This window comes from Babylonia areolata, chromosome 19 (genome assembly GCF_041734735.1).
Source record: "Babylonia areolata isolate BAREFJ2019XMU chromosome 19, ASM4173473v1, whole genome shotgun sequence".
NCBI classification, from domain to species: Eukaryota; Metazoa; Mollusca; class Gastropoda; order Neogastropoda; family Buccinidae; genus Babylonia; species Babylonia areolata.
This window is the reverse complement of record NC_134894.1, coordinates 40,599,722-40,623,103: the sequence shown is the minus strand read 5'-3', so window position 1 is coordinate 40,623,103 and position 23,382 is coordinate 40,599,722. Positions and strand designations below refer to the sequence as shown.

Sequence of the window (23,382 nt, the reverse complement as noted above, 5' to 3'; positions counted from 1 at the left end):
GCTGACTAAGAATGGAACATTCCTTACCTTCAAAATGATTGGAAGAAAAATGGAACAATCAATCATTTAAAACATACTGAACTACAAACTAGATGGACACAAACCTTTGAATACATAAATAAATCAATCTACATTATGCACAGAGAATAATTCATGGATTCCATAAAAATGCAAACATGAATGAACAAGAAGAAAAACAGACAGGTAATAAAAAGCCCAAAGGGGGTGGAGATGCGGAAGAGACATAAGTGTATGCATCTTTAATCTCTTTCCCCATTCTGACATTGCAACATGTACAAAATACTGACGATGTATTGTCCTGTATTCCTCTTTTGGTACAACACAGCGCAACTTGGGCTGTTCTTCCTACGAAGAGCACATTACCTCAGTGTTCTGTACCAACTTTTCTTCTTTTCTTTGTTTTGCTTTATTGTCATATCTGGCAAAAATAAATTTTTCAACATTTTTTGCCAGAAGCAGTTTTCTTTTTGTCACAAGTTCTTTTATATGTGTAAAGTACATGCCGCACAAGGGACCCCCGTTTGTCTTATCTGAAACACGAGCACTCAGACCACCACTCAAGGTCTGGTGGGAGGAGGGGAAAAGAAAAATCCTGGTCCATGCATGAACTGAACCCTGGCCCTCACTTCCAAGTGGGGGTCTTTGTCTGCTGGGCCACCAGTCTTATCACTGAGTTGCATGTTTTAGGACATTTTATGTTGACAATCACCTGAAGATCAACAAAAGAAAACATGGATTAGAATACACACACATGCACACACACTAAACGTAAATTGTGACAAGCCAAATACATAAAAAAAACCCACAACCAAACACAAATGAGACGGAACACTCCATATGACAAAACTGGGCATGAACAACACATACCCAGACAGCAACATGTTAACAAGACGCTACATGCCACACCACTGACCTTGGTGGAGGCGACATAGCAAGCCTTCACTGTCAGCACCACAGCATTCATCAGGTTCTTGGCCGAGTGAATCAGGGACGTGGCACTGTCCAACTGCACAGTACAGCACTTCAGACATTAACAAAACGATCAGTTGTCTACTTAAGAAACCCATCGTAGCTGTCCACATTAACTCACTCAGTATGGCCAGTCCTCTCTTCTCCTCAGATGTCCAGTGGGTGTCTCAATCACCCAACCTTTAGCTTCCATCATCAGAATTGTGGTATTCTTTGTCAACATTCACCTCTTCAGTATAAGAACCTTCCGCTTGCAATACTTTGATGGTGTTAATTGGGGTGAAACGCTGTTAATGTCTTCTCTTTCGCCGTTTGTATGGAGAGAGTTAATGAGTCCGACCATCATCAACAGTTATGACTCAATCTATTGTCAACATTAATGAGTCAATCAGTCGTTGACATTTATGAGTCCATTCATCAAAATTATTCAGTCCGTCAGTCGCCATCATGAACAAACCCATCTGTCATCAACATTATTACACCAGTCACCATCGTCGGCATTGAAAAACCCATCCGTTGTCAACATTCAAGAAAAAAAAATCACTGTACCGTTCTCTCTGACATGAACCAGAAGATGAGAAACAGAAAGCTCAATGAATAAACAGAAAGCTCAATGAATAAACAGAACTCCATGCATCAACCAATAGCAGAAAGGACAGACGAGGTGAAGCCCCATAAGCCACTTACCCCCGAGACAATGAGCTCCCCGCTGACACTCTGCACGTCAGCCTTGACCTTGCTGGTGATGTTCAGCTGGTGGCAGTACAAGGCGATTCGCTGCAGGTAGGCCTCCAGGTCTTTCTTGGACTGCGAGTCTGGGCACTGTACCAGTCATATCTTAATCATGATATATTTCAGAAAACATTCTGCACATCCTGAAAACATTATTTTTTCCCCACTGAAAAACAACAACAGTGGTTACCATTCTGTACTGAACTGTATTGTACTGATATGCTTCATATTGAACAGTATAATTAGACTCGGAAGAAGTCTCCTTTCAATTCTACAAAATACCATGCTTTACTGAACTGTAATGCATTGACATGCTTGTATATTGAACTCTACAATAAATATTACCTTGGAAGAATGTCTGCGTTCAATCCTACTATGTTGCTTTGAATTATATTTCATCAAATTGCTGAATATTTCCGTATCTATAATAAGCAGACAGGCACGAACAGGCACAAAATCACTATAAAAATGTTTTTTTGGGGGGATTTAACGGCTCTAGATCAGGTGTTAAATCCTAAAATAATCCACATGCATTTCATGATGATACACTGAAGTCGAACAGTAACTCTGTGAGTTCCATGACCATTCTGTTTCGTTCTCATCCACACACACATATGAACACTTGTGCATGGACACACCCCCACCGCCCAAAACCCCTACACAGAGCTACCTGCTGCTCTGTATACACAACACACAAGACAGTTGAGCTCTGACCTCATCAGCAATGTTGTTAGACAGCTTGCACAAGTCAGAACCCACTTCGGAGATCTTCTTGGCAGCGTTGATCACATCCATTGTGCTCTTCAGAGGACCTCGCCCTCTGCACAGTACCATTCAGACCCATTCAAAAACCAGTCCGTGTGGAAAATCTGGTTCCTACAGTCAATGCAACTAAATTCAGAAATACACAACCAATAGAAACAAAGACAGGCAAAGCCTTCATGACTGGCGTGGGATTTCTAGAAACTTTGATGCACAAAACCAAATGAAAAAAAACAACCAAAACAAACAAAAATATGAAATTAAAAAAAAAAAAAAAAAAAAAAAAAAAACAACAACAAAAAAACCCCAATGACATGTTAGCTTAATAAATAACAACAACAACAACAACAACAACAAAAAACATACAAAAAACCCCAGCACTTCAGCAATTTCTGGAGAGAAACAGTATAATGTAGAAAGGTTGCCATATTGTAATTTAAAAACATTCCAACCGTGTTTGAAGAAATATTGTGGAATGATAAATGAGCAAGGGTATAATACTATATCTGCATGTACAAATGAAATGAAAAAAAAATTAAGCTGTTTTTTCTTTTTCTTTTCTTGGCAAACCAGGGATTTTGTTTTTGTTGGCAATATCAGCCATATTTTGAAATTAACTCTGGTTCCACTGCCTTTAGAATCCTAAGGTGTTTATCAAAACCAAGAAATGTCTGATAGTGACTGTCATGGGTATGATAATAAGCTTTTGAGAACTACATCTGAGAAATTGTACATCAAATAAGCAAACAGGTATAAAACACAAGGACACCAATTGTTGCTGGAGACATGAATTGTCTTAAAATGGAAGGCCAAAACTACTTGCTTGAACACTTGTGAAATGTTTACGGTGTTTTATGATTTTCGCCTATGTACTGTGTCTTGATAAAAGATGTTTACCAATATCAACCACCTTGCCTACTTTGGTTTCTCTACTACTTGTGGTTGATTAGAAAATAAAGCCGTTTAAGTTTACCAGAGACACACAGAGAAATAGACAACTCATTTTGTTAAGACACATGCATAAACAACGAGAACAAAAAAAACAAAAAAACCAAAAAAAACCCAACCAACAACATACACACACACACACACAAAAAAAAAAGGAAAAAAGAAAAAAAAAGTAAAGAAGCAGATGGTAACCTTTTGAATTGTTGTAATGTTCAAAACATCAAACATTACAGAGAGGAAAACAGCAGCTTAGTAAACAGCAGATATAAAAGGAAAAGAGAGGAATTCATTTACTTTCAAAACTGAGAGTAATTCATTTATTCCCAAAATTCAATGCCCACTCTAAGCAAACATACACTCACACAAACACAACACCTTTCATATAGTGACACACACACATTGACATTCATTCATTCAAACACACACACACACACATCACATGAACACAAATGTCCACTCCCCCCAACTCTAACCTTGTGAAGTCTGTCATCTCCATCATAATCATGCACATCTGCTTCGCCATGACAATGATGTCGTTGCCGCTGTCATCCCACTTGGCTACCTCCATGTCCAGCTTCTCCTTCTCCATGCGGAACATCTCCACCTACACACACACACCCCGCCACACCCCACTATTAGAGCCATCAGCCCCCTAAATTTCACTTTCAGTTTCTCATGGAGGCATCACTGTGCACTGACTAATCTATCTGCAAAGCAGATGCCTGACAGCAGAATAACTCAACATGCCGGTCAAGCCTTGAATGCATGCATATATATTTGTGCACCTACCTATCAGAGTGGATTTCTTCTTCAGAATTTTGATAGAGGGCAACACTTATGTTGCCGTGGGTTCTTTTTCAGTGCACCAAGTGCATGATGAACATGGGACCTCGGTTTAGTATTTCATCTGAATGACTAGATGCTCAGCTTGATTTTCCGGACAAACTTGGGAGAAAGGGTGAGACCAGGATCGAACCCTGACCCTCATGGACACCGTCCATACTACCACTCAAGGATAGCAGAGGGGGAGAAAATTCTGGAGAGTGTGTGGGATTTGATCCTGCATGCTCAGATTCTCTTGCTTCCTGTGCAGAATTGTTAACACCACACTATCACTGTCATCCTAAAATTATCCTACAGCATTGCCACTGACAGGCCAAAGAGCTGAGTAGTTAAAGTGCAGGACTTTCAATCTGAGGGGTCTTGGGGTTTAAATTCTGAATGTGACGCCTGTTGGTTGGGGGCGATGATTTTATCTAGGCTTAATCATGTTAGCTGCGCCTATGGGTGAAGGGTGGAGATTTTTCCAATCTCCCAGGCCAACAGAAGTACAAACTTGCTAGTGCTTGAACCCCCTTCATAAGTACACACAAGCAGAAGATCAAATACATATGTTCAAGATCCTGTAATCAGCATTTGGTGGGTTATGGAAACAAGAACATAACCAGCATGCACACCCCCTAAAACAACGTATGGTTGCCTACATAGTGCCAGAAAAAACAGTCATACACGTAAAAGCCCAAATATCCAATCATATGAACAGCAGCCCATAAATGCTGAAGAAGAAGAAAAGAAACGTATGATATACATGAAGATGACAAGAAAAACCACCACAGCAGTAATGTCCTGCATGTACACTCACATACTCCCACAAATAGCATGTACACTCACATACTCCCACAAATACACATATGCAAGCAAAGCAAGGCATAGCCAACTTAATAAAATTCTGTAATGGTTTTTTTTTTTGCTTCTTCATCCATTATCAAAATGATCGTGAACAGATATGAAAGAAAATGTAGAACAAAGGTCAACTTATGAGTCATTCTGACAATGCCAGGTACCCTTTTCCAGTATGTCTGCCAATGCTGTCAGCTGCTTTCTTTTCCACCAAACTGTTGGCAAGTTATGAGTGTTTATCAAACTTTCATGGAGAAGTAGGTGTAAAATACCAAAGAATAAGAGTATGATACTAATGTATTTTGTGTTCACTTTGCTAGTGTCCAAACAATAAATGTATCAATACAACTGTTTTTTCGAATTTTTCTGTTGTTGGTGTCATCAATAGAAATATATATATTTTTTTTTAGCATAACCTAACCCTTGCAAGTCTTTCTCCCTCGTACTCACCTGTGCCTGAATCTTCTCTTTCTCTTCTTCAGGCAGTTGTCTCATCATGGCACGATCACTCTTGCCGTATTCATCTGCATCTGCAACGCTTGCTGAAAATGAGCAGTAAAAAACTTAAATTGGGGCCACTTTTGCGATTATGGACATGCACATACCTCCGAACAGGAACACTCCCAAAGAAAGTATTGTATTATAACTCAATTATTAGTATCAACAGTGTCATCTCAGAGGCTGAATGTATCATGTGAAACACACACACATACAAAGCAATGACTCCAAGTAGTGAACATAGCTACCATTTTGTATTAATCACGAAAAAAAAGAAGAAAAGATATACCAATTCTAAATTATTTGCACCATATAAAGTAAATGTACAATGGACTGTTTATGGTATATACAGCTGAATAAGCTGTGTAGCTCCATGACTTAGCAATTGGCTGATGTTAACAAAGTAATGTAACTGGTAATGCATGAAAACCAACATACTACCAAAGTAATGATCGAGCATCAGTACAGGGTCTTCTAAACAAGGCAACCCAGCACTTTTATTCAATGTAACCTGAACCTTACCACCTTCCTATGCCGAACACTAGACACAGTGGCCGTAAAAAGCATGGTTTCCTGTTGTGAACATTGCTACCAATTTCTATTCCTCAGGAAAAATATCGAATAAAAGATACAACAGGTCGTAAAAAGTTGTAGGACCTTTTAACCTGACCCTGAACATTCAGCTACTGTGCTTTTATTCTTGTATATGTGTGCTTCCCCACTGCTCACTGTCACACTTTTAAGTCTCCTGGTTATAAAATCGCCCTTATCACTGCCAGATAGATTTCTCTTGACGACCAGTTCTGTGAACATTGCCTCAGCTTCTACTGTTGCCAGTTCTGAACATGAAAGTGGTTTGGAGCTGCATGCAGGGTTTATAAAAGACTACTCACAAATAAATTCCAAGAGATTTGAAGTAGTTAAAATTTTGCATGGCTAACATTCTCATGAGGCCTTACTCACTGCCAATGTACATCAACTTTTTTGCAGACCTGTTAACTGCTAATTTTATCTGAGAACAGAATGGCTGGTAAAACATATTTGGAGATGCACTCCTGCTGAACATGTAGTCAGCAAAGGAAGCAAGAAAAACATGACAGCAATCAGAAAAAAACCCCACTCACTGAAGGCTTCGTTCTCATCCTCCAGTTCCACTTCACTGTCAGAATCATCCACGTCAATCTGAAACAAATTTAAGTTTGCATTTACTGACAGCAGTTTTACCTTTAATATGGTTTTTTTTTTTTTTTTTTCAAAATTACATTTTATGAGGCGTATAGCATAAAATTCAATTAGTTTTAATAAAACACAACTTTTGATGACCACATGATGCAGTGACAGAGTGGGTAGAGGTATGTTGTGCATACATTGTCAAAATCAATGTAAAAAAAAATGCACATCATGCATTAATTCAAATATTATTTAGAAATTCTCTTCAGCAGCTAAGAGCTCTGTATATAAACAAAGAACATTTGTGTGTTTGCAATGAAAGGGTGAGATCAAATAGTGTGAAAAATAACATAATCCTGCTCACAAACACAGTTCATTAACAGAATGCATGAAGCTGTGTGGTAATGCAGGCAAGGAAGCAGTAGCACAAGCATTTTACCATTTCATTTCTTGAAGACTACTCACTCCATTCAGCAGCACAGCCTGTCGGATATCTCGCACACCATCGTACACCAGGCGACTGGCTTCAATGAACTCGTTTTCATCCACATCTTGTCTTGGACTGGAGTTCAGGGCATCCACTGCCACCTCCACTTTCTCCGCAAAGTTGGGCATGACTGAAACCACAAGACATATAGACCTACCCTTACTGCAAGTTAGCAAAAAGCTGTAAATGTATATATCTGAGAGAGAAAAACAGAGAGAGAGAGAGAAAGAAGGTGGAGGAAAGAGAGAGAAAAACAAAGTATGTGATACAGACAGAACCATGCGCTGAAGATAACACTTACTGCTGACCTTCAGTTATCAGATTAACTTGGCACTGCCCTTCCTTGAAAAAAAATCATGCAAACGATAGCAATGACCTGATTTCTCTGCAACAAACTATCATTAAATATCAACACACACACACACACACACACACACACACAGCACAAACACAGTGAACCAAAAACGAACGAAAACTAAATCCATACACATACATAAACAGCATCGCACAACACACACCAAATCAAAAATGAAAGAAAAACCACTTCCTACTCTGATCACGAAGCATGGTGACAGCTTCCATGACCCGTTCAGTGTAGCGCCCAGGCTCGTAGTTGTCCATCTCGGCAGTGACCACGTTGCACACACGTGCTGACCGGCCTCGGATGGCACCGGCCGTGCGGTCCAGAGTGTCGGCGTCGTTCTCTTGCAGAGCGATGACACACTTGTTCACGTCCTCCAGGATGTGGTTTTCTGTTGACAGATTTCCCAACCAGATGTCAGTGTCAGCATGCCCATCCACTAGAAGCAGTGCAGTTCAACAATAATTCATACCGATCTATGTGAATGATTTCAACAGTTACCATGCAGAACAGAGTACACAATTTGAAGTTACCATATAAAACAAATTGAGGTAGGTTATGAAGAAGCCATCACACCATTTTGTTTCCCTTTCCCCAACCCTACATCTTTCCCTATACTCTTTTCTTCCTCCTCCAAACCTCCACCTCCCCTACCCACTCCCAGTTAGCATAAACATCCCTATAAGCAGAGTCAATCTTTTTTACTGCTGTCATAGAAACTACTACAACTCTTTCGCAGAAGAAAGTGAAGCTCAGTCCACTGACCTGACACTGCCAGGAAGTCGTGGATGGTGGTGATGTCATCCACGGACTCTGTCAGCAGCCGCACTTGTTTCTCCCAGGCCTCCTTGAAGATGTCCATGTTCTCCTGCGCTGCCTTGGACCTTGGCCTTGCTGCCAATACCCGGGCAGCGTTCACCACCTGCACAGAGATGCCAACCCCTGTAAAGTGTTGGTAGGAACAATCAGGAAATTTAGTAGGACATTTTGAATTTGGTCGGAACACTCGGACTCCAAGCCACATCAGTAGAATTACATTTTTCAGTGTGTGTTTGGCAAAGCTTCTGTTCCTGTCGCTGCTTCTTTACATCTGACACATTTGTGACAGTGTGTCGCTTCCCTGGTCTTTGTTCACCTTGTTTCTTACAATAGGAATCTATGGCTGACTTGTTTTTAGCCGCTTGTTCCTTCCTTGCACTCCATGGCCTTATCTACCGGGCACAGACGCTGTCTGACCGAGACCGGTTTGATTTAGTCACGTTCTCTCTTGTTCAGGCAAACGATTAAGCTGACTGGTCCACTCAATGCTGCTTCAATGTGTGACCAAGGTCAGCAGTGACTGCCCTGGCCTCATGATCGACAGATCTAGAGCGTCTGGGTAGTGTTACGACAGGAAAGCATGTGACCATGCTATGTAGTCAAAAATGAACTTGTCAGAACAATTTTGACGTTGGCGTAACGTCGAAACTGTGATCCGAGCGTAACAAGATACGGCAAAATCATAACAGTTGGCATTTCTGCCTGCACATTAGTCACCACTCTCATCAAACTCACTGTCAGTCAAACAACACACTAATCAGAGTAACAGCACTTCACTGAAAGTATATAAAGTAATTTTACATCAAGGAGCATACAAATAACACTGTGCATGAATTGACATGATTCAACTAACAGTGCATTAATAAACATGTGCATGTGAGCAGCTTTGTTGCACGTGGACCAATTTTATCACATAAGAAATTTGACTGCCTTCCATGTATCTTTTTACATGTTTATATCCATTGCTGTTTTATTTTACAGTGTATGGAAGGCTGTCAAGGACCGGCCAACACAATGGGTCCATATGATGGTAAGGCATCTGCTCCTATTTTAATATCTTATTTCAAGGATGTAGCAGAGTGCATATTGATCAGACATAGAGCTGTCCCCATTTTTTTTATTGTCTTCTTTAAACTAAAACTATTACACTGCAAATCAAAGCTTTACTAAACAAAAAGAAAAATAACACTATGCTGATAACCAATCAAACCAAATCTGCACCATTAAACATACAATTCAAACTACCTGTTCATCAATAAATATACAAATCAACATGACATTGTCAAAAACTAAGTAAATCAAACTTTATAACTTCAAGAACCTTGCAAATCAATCTGACAAACAATAAACCAGAGAGGGTGGGGGAGAATGAGAGAGAGAGAGAGAGTGAGAGAATGAGAGAGAGTGAGAGAATGAGAGAGAGAGAGAGAGAGAGAGAGAGAGAGAGAGAGAAAGAGAGAGAGTGAGAGAGAGAATGAGAGAGAGAGGCTCAGAAAGAGAGAGAGACTGAGAGAGAGAGAGATGCATACACACAGACAGACAGACAGAGAAAGAGGATGGTGAAAGTGAAATGCAGTGATGGAAGATAAGGAAGAACCATGAAAGAAAGAAAAAACCGAGTGAAGAGAGTGAAAAGCAGGAGCATTTTACCTGAGGACACAGCGCATCGATCTCTGCAGCCGCCATTCTCACCAGCTTGACTCCGTCCTCATTGCTGGACATAGAGCATGCCAAATTGGCCACCTGCACAAAAATAGTTGAGAACAGCTTAAAATGTATTGTACTGTATTGTATTGTATTGTATTGTCTTGTATCACTCTTTTTGTCACAACAGATTTCTCTGTGTGAAATTCGGGCTGTTCTCCCCAGGGAGAGCGCGTTACTACACTGAGAGCGCCACCCATTTTTTTGTATCTTTTTCCTGCCTGCAGTTTTTTTTTTTTTTATGTTTTCCTATCGAAGTGGATTTTTCTACAGAATTTTGCCAGGGACAACCCTTTTGTTGCCGTGGGTTCTTTTATGTGCACTTAGTGCATGCTGCACAAGGGACCTTGGTTTATCGTCTCATTCGAATGACTAGTGTCCTGACCACCACTCAAGATCTAGTGGAGGGGGAGGAAAAAACGTCAGCACCAAATGATGGTGCATAAGTACCTTTACATTTCCATGTTCATTCACAGATCATACCAGCAACAACAGAGGTGTACCACATTAGCCACACAATTGAGCCAAATGAAACACACACACACTGGCTGCCGATTCCACCAGTCTGACAAAGTAAAGTGTACAATGCAAAAATACAATTATCCTATAAGTGATGATGACAGGTTCCTCAGATCTCAGGATGATTGAGAAGAAGGTCCTTGGTGACAAATCATCTGGTGGCAATGCCGAAATACAGTTACTTGAAAAGTGGCACACACACACACACACAAAAAAAAAGCTGTCGTAATCACCTACCTCCACCAGTTTGTTGGCATGTTCGGTGAAGACCTGGGCATACTCCTCCACCCCTCTCTCGTCCCCGGCCTTGGCCGCTTCAATCAGCACCAGCAGGGGCACATTGGTTTCCAGGAACGTGTCCGACACGTGATCCACCACTGCCTTCCGCAGCTGTTCACACCCACACACAATACAGCAGAGTTAATGTGTGAGAATCGGAATACGAATCAGAATAACTTTATTATCAAAGGAAGAGAAATCAAGTGTGGTATATATTGGTTAAAAGCATGGTAGTAATATTTGGCACACAACATATATATATAACAAAATAACAAACAGCAGTCAAAGCAAACCAGCTGAAAAGACTGAAATGGACTTGATACAGATAGCCACCAAGAATTACTGTTACAGACTCTTCATAGGCCTAGTTTCTTTCATACCCCCCCCCCACCCCCCTCCTTTTTTCAAACTACACACCACGACACTGCATACTAGAAGCTGCCTCATGTTTCTTTTTTTTAAGGCAGCTGTAGTGCAGTGTCTATGGATCAGTCTACACACTTTGATGCCTCCTGGAAATTTTCAATCTGAATATCATTTAATACCCACCTGTCGTCTGAGGTCACGAGTCTTCTTATTCATGTTGTCAATCGCCTTCTCCAAGTTCTCACTCGGCTCACGTCGACCAGCCTGCAACCAGAGCAGTTAATGACTTGATAATACAAGTACTTGTAAATGGGTATTAAAGGCTTTTATTTTATTATTCTATTTTTGTGTACTTCTGAAACAAAAGAAAAAAAAGATGCCCTTCACTTAACCCTTTCACTGCCAGGAAAATACAATTTAAGTGAAAACTATTTGCCAGGGTTTTTTCACAAAAAAACAGGTATAAATTTTCAAAAAAATCTGTGCTCTTTGTTATTGGAGAAAGACCCATAAAAGTATATATTTTCTGAAAGGTAAATGAATAAAGAATACATATGTTTTCCCATTTTATGTATTTTTAGTGACATGCTGTTGTTTTGAAATCAGTGTTTTGTTTTTTGTCAATTTTCAACTTGATCATTACAAACATTAGTCAGGTAATTTGCACTAAAATATCATATTTTCTGGACAAATGGATATCTGCACACACAAAATCATACTAGAACAATAAAAAATTTTTTTTTTTAAAGAGATAGATACACAATGCATTGTGACTTCTCCAAGTGATAATATGGATGTGAGGCCACGCCCCCTCTGTCTGCATCCAGCACCCTCCTCTTCACCCCTCTCACACAGTCACTTTATCCCGTTCTCATCAGACTGCGTTGGCTGAGTGCCAAGAAAATCGCTCACACTGTGTCCTGCTAAAAATTTGGTCACTTCTGTCGTCTGCTACAGCTGAATAGCCGGCATCACTTACTGATAGTCATATCTTGGCCACTCTCTTGATTGCTCCCTTTAGTTTCTATCAAATTGTCCTTTAAATGTTCATCACTGTCTTCTTCAAAATTATGCTTCAATTCTTTCTGAGCATCAGCTAAAGAAAGCAATCTTGGTTGATTTAGTTCGCCATGATCGCATGTCTTGAGCACGGCGTCAGTCCGACATTTTGCTGAGCGAGTGAGGAGAGGAGCCAGGCAAACACTACGACAGTAACCCAACCAAAACGTTCAAATAAAGGACTGCCTCATGATGTAGATGGTGTTTCTAGCTATGAATAAAATCTAGAAAGATTCCCCAAGCTAAATCTACCAGTATTTTTGTCAACGAACTGAATGCAAAGCTGGGATAAGTCAGAATATTTCAATGATGAGTTATCTTGTCATTGTGGCAGCGAAGTGTACATGCTTGTGGTGACGAGTTATCTCATCATATAGGCAGCCTAGGGGTTAAGCACAAACAGAAAACACTGCAAAACTCAAACACTTTCTGCAAAAGTTGGAACGTATTGTCCAGGAAACACGATCCATAACCACTTCAGCACTGAAGAATGTAAACACAATTCTTTTTACAGGTTTAAATTTTCATCACACTTGTCATTACCCTATTCTTCCATGAAAATTCCAACATATTTTCAAGTCCTTGTCACAAAATGAAGAAGCCTACTTTTTTGAACAGTCTAAAGGCTTTGACATACTTCTCTTCTGTATGATTAGTGCATGCCCCCTTGGCCCAAGTGCTGAGATGTGCCAGCCATGATGTGCTGGGAATAAAACCCTGGGGTAAACAATCTACCAGAACACAAAGACACACACACACACACACAAACAAAAAACCCCCACAAAAACCCCAGATACAATTCAACAATACAGTACAAAGACAAAACCATGTATAGTTAAAAGAATCTTACACAAGGAAAACATTTAGCTTTTCACTGGTAATTCTATTTTGCACATAAGTCCCAAAACATTTTTTAAATTGCATTTTTTTTTTAGTGTTTAACTTTTTTTTTCCCACCCACTATAGCATTTTCTGAAACAAAACCTACATGCTGTTGTCAAGCAGCTTTTGTCTCCAGCCAAGACATCCATACTGCATGCAGCAAGCACTTTCATAGTGTCTTATTATCTGGCAAACTAATTTTACAGATTTTGCCAAACAATTATTGTAATTAAAGTTTAAACAAAAGCTAAAAAACCACCACCACCAACAACAAAACCAACAACAAAAATTCAAGCCAGTAATGGGTTAAAAGTCTCTTTCTTGTGACAGATAGATGCTGATTATTGAACACCACTTTCATTTTTGTAAGTGATTGCACTGACTGTAGTGAATACTAAGACAACTTTAAGACTCTTTCACTGCTTGGTTACCCAACTTCATTAGGTCAGAATCAATAATATATACAAAAATAGGGAGAGAAAACAACAACAACAAATTTTCTGACATACAGATGAAATAAAAACTAGCAGTTTCAACTAAAACACCGTTCAGAACTATTCACACTTTCCAACTTCAGTCATCATAAAAACAAAGGTGTAGAATCACAAAAAACAATTGTCCAACTTCACTTATTTCAAGCAGTTAATTTTAGTTTTCACCAAGGGCACACAAAGTTCAACATCTCCAAAAATTAATGCAAAACAACAATTAATCACACTTTTAACAACATTGTTATGCAATTTCAGTGAAAATGATTTCTTGGAAACAATTTTTACCTGATCACAATCATATCAGACTTTCACAAGAAATAATGGACATCACATGAATTTCTTTATCATTTGCCATTTTTCACCAAAAAAAACAACAGAGATAAGATATTCAGAATTTCTTTTAACCTCCCTCTCCCATCATTCCCCCACTTTGTTCTTTCAATGCATTAGTAATGTGTTTATCATTTTGACCAATAATGTTCACTTCTTAATTCCCCTTCCCCCCATTCCCCTTGTCTATTTCCATGATGTCAGCAAGTTAACAAACAAATGTTCTTCTCCAAACACCTGTAATTGTGTCTATCATCTAACCATTAATGCTGTTTGGATTGTAAAGTCTTTGAAATTCCAAGGTTTCCAAAGTTCTGCAACCTCTTTCTCCCTTATGCAGCCTCTTTGTTACTGCTGTATCATTAGATTTCTTCCATGCTCACAACAAAAAATATCATGCCCATGCTTATCACATGTATTTTCAATATATCATTAGCCACATTATAAGATACATAAATAATACATACATATGAAAACAACTGAACAAAAAGTCAAAACATTCACAACTAAAGGTGAAAACAATATGCAGCTAAACTAACTAATTTCACATTAAATCAATCTTGAAAACTAAAACGACATAGAAAACGCAATATGTTCTGTCCACAAAAAAAAAGAAGAAAAAAAAAGAAGAGAGCTCATTCTGCAAATAAGTAATATTATGTATGCAAAGCAGACATGTCTTTAAAAGAATTACTATATCCAAAACATTCCACAAAATTTTGTCCCAGTCATAAATCAAAACATACTCAGGCATCATATGCAAACCAGGCATATTTCAACTTCAAGCAACAAGCAGAAACAATAAAACCAAAAACAACCAAAAACATTCACCACACACAAGAAAAAAAAAAATGAAAGAAAAAAAAAAACCCAGAGAACCCAGTAGATTTATTTGAATCCATCTTATTCCAACTGAAGATTTGATCAGATTATTGATCCCTTTAAGATTTGAAATACAGTGTGCACAAACACACAATCACATACTCACGGTATATCACAATGTGACATACAAAAACTACCCAAAAATTCAGATTATTTTTTTTATGCCCTCATCTCCGCCGTTATGAAGGCCAATAAAAATTCTGTTCACTGACAGTGACAGCAAGCCATACAGTCAAGCACATCTCACGTGTGTGCTGTACACATCAGCATCTGATTGCCAACATCAACAAACAGCACACAGCGATGCCATCAACACACAGCACAACAACAATTCACAGCCATGCTAACGTATTACCTGTCACCACACAATGGATTATTACTGAACAGTGAAGGATGGGCTATTTATTCAAGACGTAAACTTGTCTCTTAAATTATCTCCAAACTATAGTTCCAACAGGCTTCACAGTTAAATAGAGAGGATGGGGAAATGAAAATGATCATGATAAAAAAAAAAAAAAAAAAAAAAAGAATGGGTTAAATTCATTCAGTCAAATATGCTCCCAGTCTGCAGTCAAGACAGTCCAGTCATGCAGAACAGAAGGCGGATTACCTGTGTTGCTTTATTTTTTGACCGTGGTTTCCTGCACTGGTACCCCAAACAGTAATATATGACATATAATATATATATATATTTCTAAAGTGATTTTCATGTCATGCGCGGCATCCGTGTTACCACTTGTGCCAAAATGTACTCAACAGTTTGGAAATAGAATCAAACAGTAGACCAGGCAACCAAGAACACATTGGCTATTCAAAATTATTTCATTTTTAGTCTTGCAGTCTTGAACCAAATATATTTTAGATAACGCTCAGGGTTGCAAACTTTACCTTAAAACAGAAAAAAGAAGTTTTCCCCAATCAACAGCTCAGATCTAATAAATTCTCCTAAACTACAGATGAGACATTTACTTTAAAAAGAGTCAATGATAACATAATAAGGTAATTAAAAGATTTTTTAAAAGAATGAAGGAAATGTAGTTGTTTGATTAACTCCCCAAAGCCTTTGAAACTGACATAATGGTTTAAATTTGGCAAAAGAGGACACTGGCCACTGTTTAGAAATTACAAATGTGAAGTATGATAATGCTGCCATATGAGCGCTATAAAACCACTGTCTTTCTTGAGAAATTTCTGTGATAAAAGAAGTCTTGCACTTTTTAATGTTTGAATTCCTGTGATAAGAGAAGTCCATTCTTAATAATGATGTCATTCAGACTCTCCAAAAATCAACAAATCAAGCCTTTCTCAAGTACCCTACTTAGTCCAGCTGATGATACTGTCATCCTGTCAAGAACTAAAAGTGGACTGCCAACAAAACAATGAGTAAATGAATACTGCAATCAGCGGGGACTAAAAATAACAGGGACAAAACAAAGGTTATGGTATTTTCTGAATGATATCCAGCACTTCCACATTTTTTTTTCAAAATTGGAGAAGATATTCTAAATATAATTCATTAACATCTTGTGACAATTTTTACTGGATGTGAAAAAGCTAAACAAAACAAAGACATTTCTGCAAGAAAGTCTTCACACCAGATTTTGTAAAGTCAAGTTGGATGTACACAATAACACAACACATGAATGCACACACACACACACCCTCTCACAGACAGTTCACTCACATTTTTCTCATACTCTGAGAGAAGGTCTTGCAAGGCTTGCCGCACGGCGTTGCATTCCTGCACAATACGTTCGCGGCGGTCGTCCCGAGTGCACGATGAGTCCGCCATCAGAGCTGCCCCACTGATGATGCTCTCCAGGCGTTCCTCTAGAGAGGGCCGAGTTCGGATCTCGTTGTATGCCAGTGGGTCCATGATGATTTTTTGCTGCGGAATCAACACCTTTCCATACAGAGTCAGTTACTGCAAAATGGTCAATGCTTTATAACAGGTTACTTATTTGTTACAGTGGTTTCGTTTTTCGACTGTTTTCTACCTGTCAAAGATTATGCTACTTGTCTGTTCTAGTAGTTTTTTTGTTTTTTATTTTGGACTGCTTCACATTTATCAAAGAATATGCTCACCTTTTTGTACATCTTTGTAAGTATTCACTCACATGTAACTTGGCTTATTCTTTTCCTGGAGTAGAGCAGGAAGGAAGAGAAAGTGAGCATGTGGGTGTGCCTGTCTTAATCTGCAAATCGTAAGTCTATAAGTTGGACCTTCAGATAGAAATTAATGAATCTCTTGTGTACTGTCAAAGAGAGAGAGAGCACGTGTGTGTATTTGTGTGCTCGTGAGTGCATGCACGTACACACAGGTGCATGCTTGTTTGTAAGTGTATATATGTACACACACATCTGTGTCTGATTATGTGCATGTATGTGATCATCATATGCAAGCAAGAGCGAGCAAAACACTCACATCCAGTTCATCCAGGGCAGAGGCCAGTTCCCCAGGCCCCTCATAGGGATGGGCATCAGAAGCCCCTGCTGCTTGTACGGCAGCTGAGATGATGTTGATGGCCTCGCACAGCTGTTTGTACGCGTAGTCTCTGTTGGCTTTGGCAGCAGCAAGCTCTGGGTGGCGACATAAGCCTGAAAGAAAGGACATAAATACAACATGTGGGCGACATCAACAGAGCGAAAAAGTCGTGGACGGCCATTCCATTGTCTTTCTGTTGAAACAACTTGGTCAAATAGTGATGAAAATGCCCTTCTGACTTTTGCTAGCGTTTTGATTTTTGCTACTTTTAAGTAAGCTAAAATACATGAGGAGATGGCAACAAAATAACAAAGATCAAATCATTCAGCAAATCCAAGGTAACAAAGAGCCCCTGACCTTTGAGGTGGTGAGCAGCATCATGGTGTTTTTCTTCAGCATGGCCCGTGCTGCAGCCAACTCATCCCGTCTACGAGGGTCCTTCAAATCCTGTGCCCAACATACAAACATTTGATTATGTATTCTACAAAGCATGTGCATATTATCACCCATTTCACTTCTTATTTTTAGTTATAAAAAAGATAGTATATAATCATCAAAAGAGCACCACAATCACACAAAGATAGGTCTACAAATCTGACTCAACTTCCATGTCACCTAACATAATGAACTAATGAAAAAGGCATCCCTGCTTCTCTTTAAAAAAAACATATCCTAATAATTATATTGCATAATATTTACAAAAAAGTTTCATAATTAACATCCAAGCTTTTCATAAATGGTTTCCAAATAACCTCTTAAAAATTTCAAAACCCAACAGTAACATCAAAATATGCTTGAGAAGAAAAATAACTTAAACACCCACAGAAGACCAAATCACAGGGAAATCCCAACAAATCTGTAGTATAACCTAACTGATCTAAACACCAAGAACTTAGCCAAGGGAATTATAAAGTCAGACAGTCATGCACACTTTCCCAAAGAACAACTCCCAAGAAGACAGTGTATAGAAAAAAAAGACAAATATCAACAGATTATTCAACAGGTTACCTGTCAACAATTCAGCCTACAGAAAAAAAAGGGGGCATTAACATCTGTAACAGAAAAATAGGCTAACTCCTGGAAATTTAGACGACTATAAAATTAGTTAACAGAAAAAGACAGTGATATGCAGACTATATCAAGCTAACTCCCAACAATTACCTGCCAGAAAAAAGACAACTGTAAACAGATTACATCAGGCTAAATCCCAATGATTAGTCAACAGCAAAGAGACACCAAAATACAGACTATATCAAGCTAAACCCCAATAATTATGTAACTGGAAAAAAATGACACCAATATACAGACCAACAATTCATCCTACAGACCAAATGAAGTCAATTACTTATGTTCACAGCTTACTCCTCACAATTAAGAACACAAAAAAACAAAACAAGAACACAACAGAAAGGCAATGATGACAATGACGACAAACTCACAGCCTGTCTCTTGGCAGCCATCTCCTCCAGCTCCCCGATGCTCTTGCCCAGGGTGCGGAAGCTGTCCATCAGCCCCTGCTGACTGGTGGCGTTCATCACTCCCCTGCAGGTCGTCCTCCACCTGCACATCATTTAGGGTTCACAGGTCACCTCACTTCGCTTCACAGTATTGTCAGGACTTACACTACGTGTTACTTATCCCTTCAGTTCTGCTGATGTTGTTGGGGCACCAGTTAAGACTCCAAAACTCTCCCCCATCTGTCTCTGTTATCCATTACTCTCTTTGATTCCACATGGTTCATCCCTGTCCATTTTTGGATATTGTCTTCCCACCTCTTCCTCATCTGCGGCTTCCTCTGACTGTTCCTTGCAAGATGTCATCTGCAGTCCTTTTGAGCAGGAAACATGCCCATACCACTTTTTTTTCCCCTTTTCTTGCAGAAAACATGTACATACCTTCTTGCAGAAAACATGTACATACAATTTTTTTCCCCTGTTTCTTAATGACTTTTAGGACATCATCATGAGGACCTACTGCTTGTTGGATCTTGCTGCAGACCTTTGTTTGTCACATGATCAGTTTAGCGGATGCCCAAGATCTTTGCATGTCTGCTGACAGCATCCATGTTTTGCTGGCAGAGATATAGGAAAACTGACAAAACCTTCTGGTAACACATAAATATGCCTCCCTCACACTTTGAAAATGGAAAGTAACCACAGACACACACATACATGACACATACATGTACACATGTATATACACAGACACACAGACTCACAGAATGTCCCTTGTTCAGCAGGAGAAAGACATCCACCATGTCAGCAAGAATCAAGAGACGCGTCACGGCCGATAGTAGTGCTCTCGCTGCTCGTACCATGGCACCACGCTTCACAGACGAACAGGGGTCAGCCGCAAACTCAATGGAAGCATCATTCATTGTCTCCCCTGAAAATAAAGGAAAGAGGTTATTGAAAAAGACGAATTATTTACACACACACTTATATACACTCTCATATGACATCTGTATATTAACCTACATTCACACACACACTCAAACCACATTTCTTCACTCATAGCACTCATTCACCCACTCAAGTCTGAACACATTCAAAACTTTACCTGTTTGTTTTACTTCATCAATCGCAGCAATCATGTCTGCTTTCACTTCAGGGTTTTCTTCAGCAATCTGTTCCCCTTGGATGACAAAATTTTCTGTGGCTTTCTGCACTGCGGCACTCAGCACATGGGCTTTCTTTGAACGCCCCTTCTTTTTGTTGGATGGACCATTCTGGTTCACCAATGTTGTCACCTGAAAGTTGTTGAAACATTGCAGAAGAATCTATTTTTTAATACAATGCGATAAAAACAAAAACAAAAAATTAAAATGCAATCAGGAAAATGTCATACTTTTGACACATGAACTTCTGAACTTCTGTTGAGCAGTGGCTGTGAGACCCATCATCATTATCAACTTTCCCACTTTTCTGCCCATTTCCTCACACACACAAACATACACACACACACACAAACACACATACATGATACACACACACACACACACACCATACAAACACACACACACTCATACACACACATTCGCAATGTATACATGCATATGTGTGTGTGTGTGTGTGTGTGTGTGTGTGTGTGTGTGTGTGTGTGTGTGTATGTGTGTGTGTGTGTGTGTGTGTGTGTGTGTGTGTGTGTGTGTGTGTGTATGTGTGTGTGTGTGTACACTGTATATATACAATAAAGCAAACAAGTATTGAAGTTTTAAATTATACTATTTTGACAGACATGCCACAGTGAAATTTATTGGTGAGCGAAGAGGTGAGTTTTCAGGACAGATTTGAAAGATGCAAGAGTCAGTGTTGATCAGGGAGTCTGTTCCATGTCCTTGGGGCTTGAAAAGAAAACATATCTTTGTCCATAGGTCATACTCTTAATTCTGAAGTAACGTATTCTGAGAAGTCAAGTATTAGAAGAACGGAGCTGGCAAGCCAGAATACAGATATGGGAGTTCAGGAGGGGAGGAGAAATGTGGTCAGATTTAGAAGCTCTGCAATGAGTCTGGCAGCATTATTCTGAATTCGTTGGAAGTGAGTCAAACATATATAATTTACGAACATCAGCCAGAAGAGAATTGCAGTAATCCATTCATGAGAGAACAAAAGCATTATGCAAGTGTTTGGGTTGCATCAGTACATAGATAGTGGCAGATAGAACTTATTCTATGCAATTCCTGATAGGCGACTTTACAGGTGTTTGAAACGTGCTGTTGGAAGGAAAGAGAATGGTCAAGAATCATACCAAGACTGTGAACAGAAGAAACAGGTGTCCCATTAATCAAAACAGAGTCAGGAACTGAGGAAGAGAAAGATACTGACAACATTTTTTCGGACTTGCCGTCATAAATTCAGTCCTATCATCATTTAGTTACAGCTTAAATTGTAAGTCATCCAGTTTTTTTTTGACCAGCAATGCACTCCCCTGTCTGAGACATCTGTGCATCAATTTCACCTATGGAGGCCGAGTTGAGTGTCACCAGTAGAACTGTTGTGCCACATCACATGATAACTGATAACATCTGACAAAGGAGCTGAATACAGCAAGACAAGACAAAAAACAAAAGCAAAAAAAAAACAAAAAACAAACAAACAAAAAAAAAAAACAAACCAACAAAAAAACACACAACTGGACCCAGGATGGACATCTGTGTGACATATCTCAAGGCAGATATACAAGAATATAGTTTGTTACTAAGGTACTTTTTGGTATAATTATGTAACAATGATGTAACATATGTTTTCTGACAGATATATTTTTTGCACAAGTAAATTCATTACAAACATGATAAATGATAAGACACTACAACAATGGTTTGTAATACTCTAAGTCTAACTCAGTCTAAGAAAATTCATACAAATATGACAATTACCTGAGTAACCAAAGGTTCCAGAGTCTTTTCCACTGATTTTGTGCGGATTTCTAAGTTCTTTGGATCCCATTTCATTTTTAGTACCGCACCACTCGACATCGTTCCTGCAAACTAACAGAAATAAAACTAAAACTAGTAAAATAAATTACTTTCAAAACAACAACAAAAACCTATACTATTACAGTGCTAGACTAATTTATAGTATCAAATAATGGTTACACATCACAATGAAAGTATAGAAACAACAATCTAATCACACGCATACATACACAGGATAATGGAATTATAAGCACTGGTGTGCTTTTTTACATCCAGTCCCCACCCTGAATAGGTTCCACTCTAAATAAAAATTAAACCATGGTGATAATAGAAACACACTGGTTAGGGAGGTTCTCAGTCAACCGTTTTCAAGTGATAAACAATATCAATTAAATGAGTAGTTTACATAGCACATAATAGCATAAGATGGGAAAAGTTATGTCTTTTGAAGGTGGTTGGGCACTGGTGTATAATTGTTTCTGGGAGTGAGTTCCATGGGGTGGTGCCTGGGTAAACCAGACTGGATCTGAAGAAGTCAATTCTTAGGATTTGGAAATTGACTTTGGGGAGGTTCCTTGATGAATTTACAGAAATTTGTTTATTAATGTTGGTGGTGCATTCCCTGTCATAATCTTGTGCACTGTCATTCTCTGATCTATGGATTAGTGGGACAATATTCACTTGTTTACAGTCGGGAGTCAAAATGGGAAGTCTTAAATTTTTAAGGAATATCAGTATCAGCATGAGCCCCCATTTATGAAGATTCAGTAATGGCTTCATCAGTTCATGGTGTTTGCACTAGCGGAGTCACAGTGTTGATGCATAATCTATCGTAGACTGGATTTGTGCCAGGAAAAAAAATCTGCGAGTGGAAGTCAAGGAAATGCTTGATTTTGGACAGTTGATGGGTTTTCTGGGCTGTGTTTCAGCAAAGGGAATTTATGTGAGGGTTCCAAGTGAGACTGTTGTTGATTATGATTCCCAGAACTTAAGATCACTAACCTTTTCAGTAGGTTCACTTTTAAGTTGGATGAATGGAAAGTTATCTATAGTGTTTTGCCTCTTTTGTCTCGTTGTGATCAACATGCCAACAGAACGGCGTGGCGAGCTATGACATCTTCCTCATGTCCCCCCAACGACCCCAGCGGTCGAGGGAATGAGTGAGCGAGTGAGATCAACATGCATTTGTTTTTTTGTGGGTAAGAGACGTGTACAGTTCGGTCCATTTAGAGAGAGAGAGAGAGAGAGAGAGAGAGAGAGAGAGAGAGAGAGAGAGAGAGAGAGAGATCTTACAGACAGAACGTGCATGATTTGTGTATCTTCCCCACGCCCCTCCACCTCGTACTGTTGTGATTCTCAGGAAGGCAACGATATGGACTTACATCTCTCCATCTTTCTGTCTTCCAAGAACATCCGTTATGATTATATCTAAATTTTGTTTGTATAATCACATACCAAATGACTTGAATAACTGGTGCAGCCTACCTCTACTACTAAATTTAAAGATTATGTTTTTAATAC

General features: G+C 39.1%; 1 protein-coding gene across 1 annotated transcript in view; it reads right to left on the bottom strand.

Moving 5' to 3' along the window:
- Positions 1-23,382, bottom strand: part of LOC143293707 (catenin alpha-2-like) — a 31,676-nt gene that overhangs the window by 8,034 nt on the left and 260 nt on the right. Inside the window, 20 exon segments of the mRNA XM_076604891.1 lie at positions 935-1,027; positions 1,678-1,812; positions 2,437-2,542; positions 3,906-4,036; positions 5,563-5,654; positions 6,735-6,792; positions 7,246-7,397; positions 7,819-8,019; positions 8,394-8,550; positions 10,098-10,190; positions 10,908-11,060; positions 11,499-11,579; positions 16,644-16,847; positions 17,385-17,557; positions 17,795-17,891; positions 18,884-18,985; positions 18,987-19,004; positions 19,663-19,829; positions 20,004-20,193; positions 21,823-21,933. Of these exon segments, the coding sequence (XP_076461006.1) occupies positions 935-1,027; positions 1,678-1,812; positions 2,437-2,542; positions 3,906-4,036; positions 5,563-5,654; positions 6,735-6,792; positions 7,246-7,397; positions 7,819-8,019; positions 8,394-8,550; positions 10,098-10,190; positions 10,908-11,060; positions 11,499-11,579; positions 16,644-16,847; positions 17,385-17,557; positions 17,795-17,891; positions 18,884-18,985; positions 18,987-19,004; positions 19,663-19,829; positions 20,004-20,193; positions 21,823-21,921 (2,502 nt within the window). The 5' untranslated portion in view covers positions 21,922-21,933.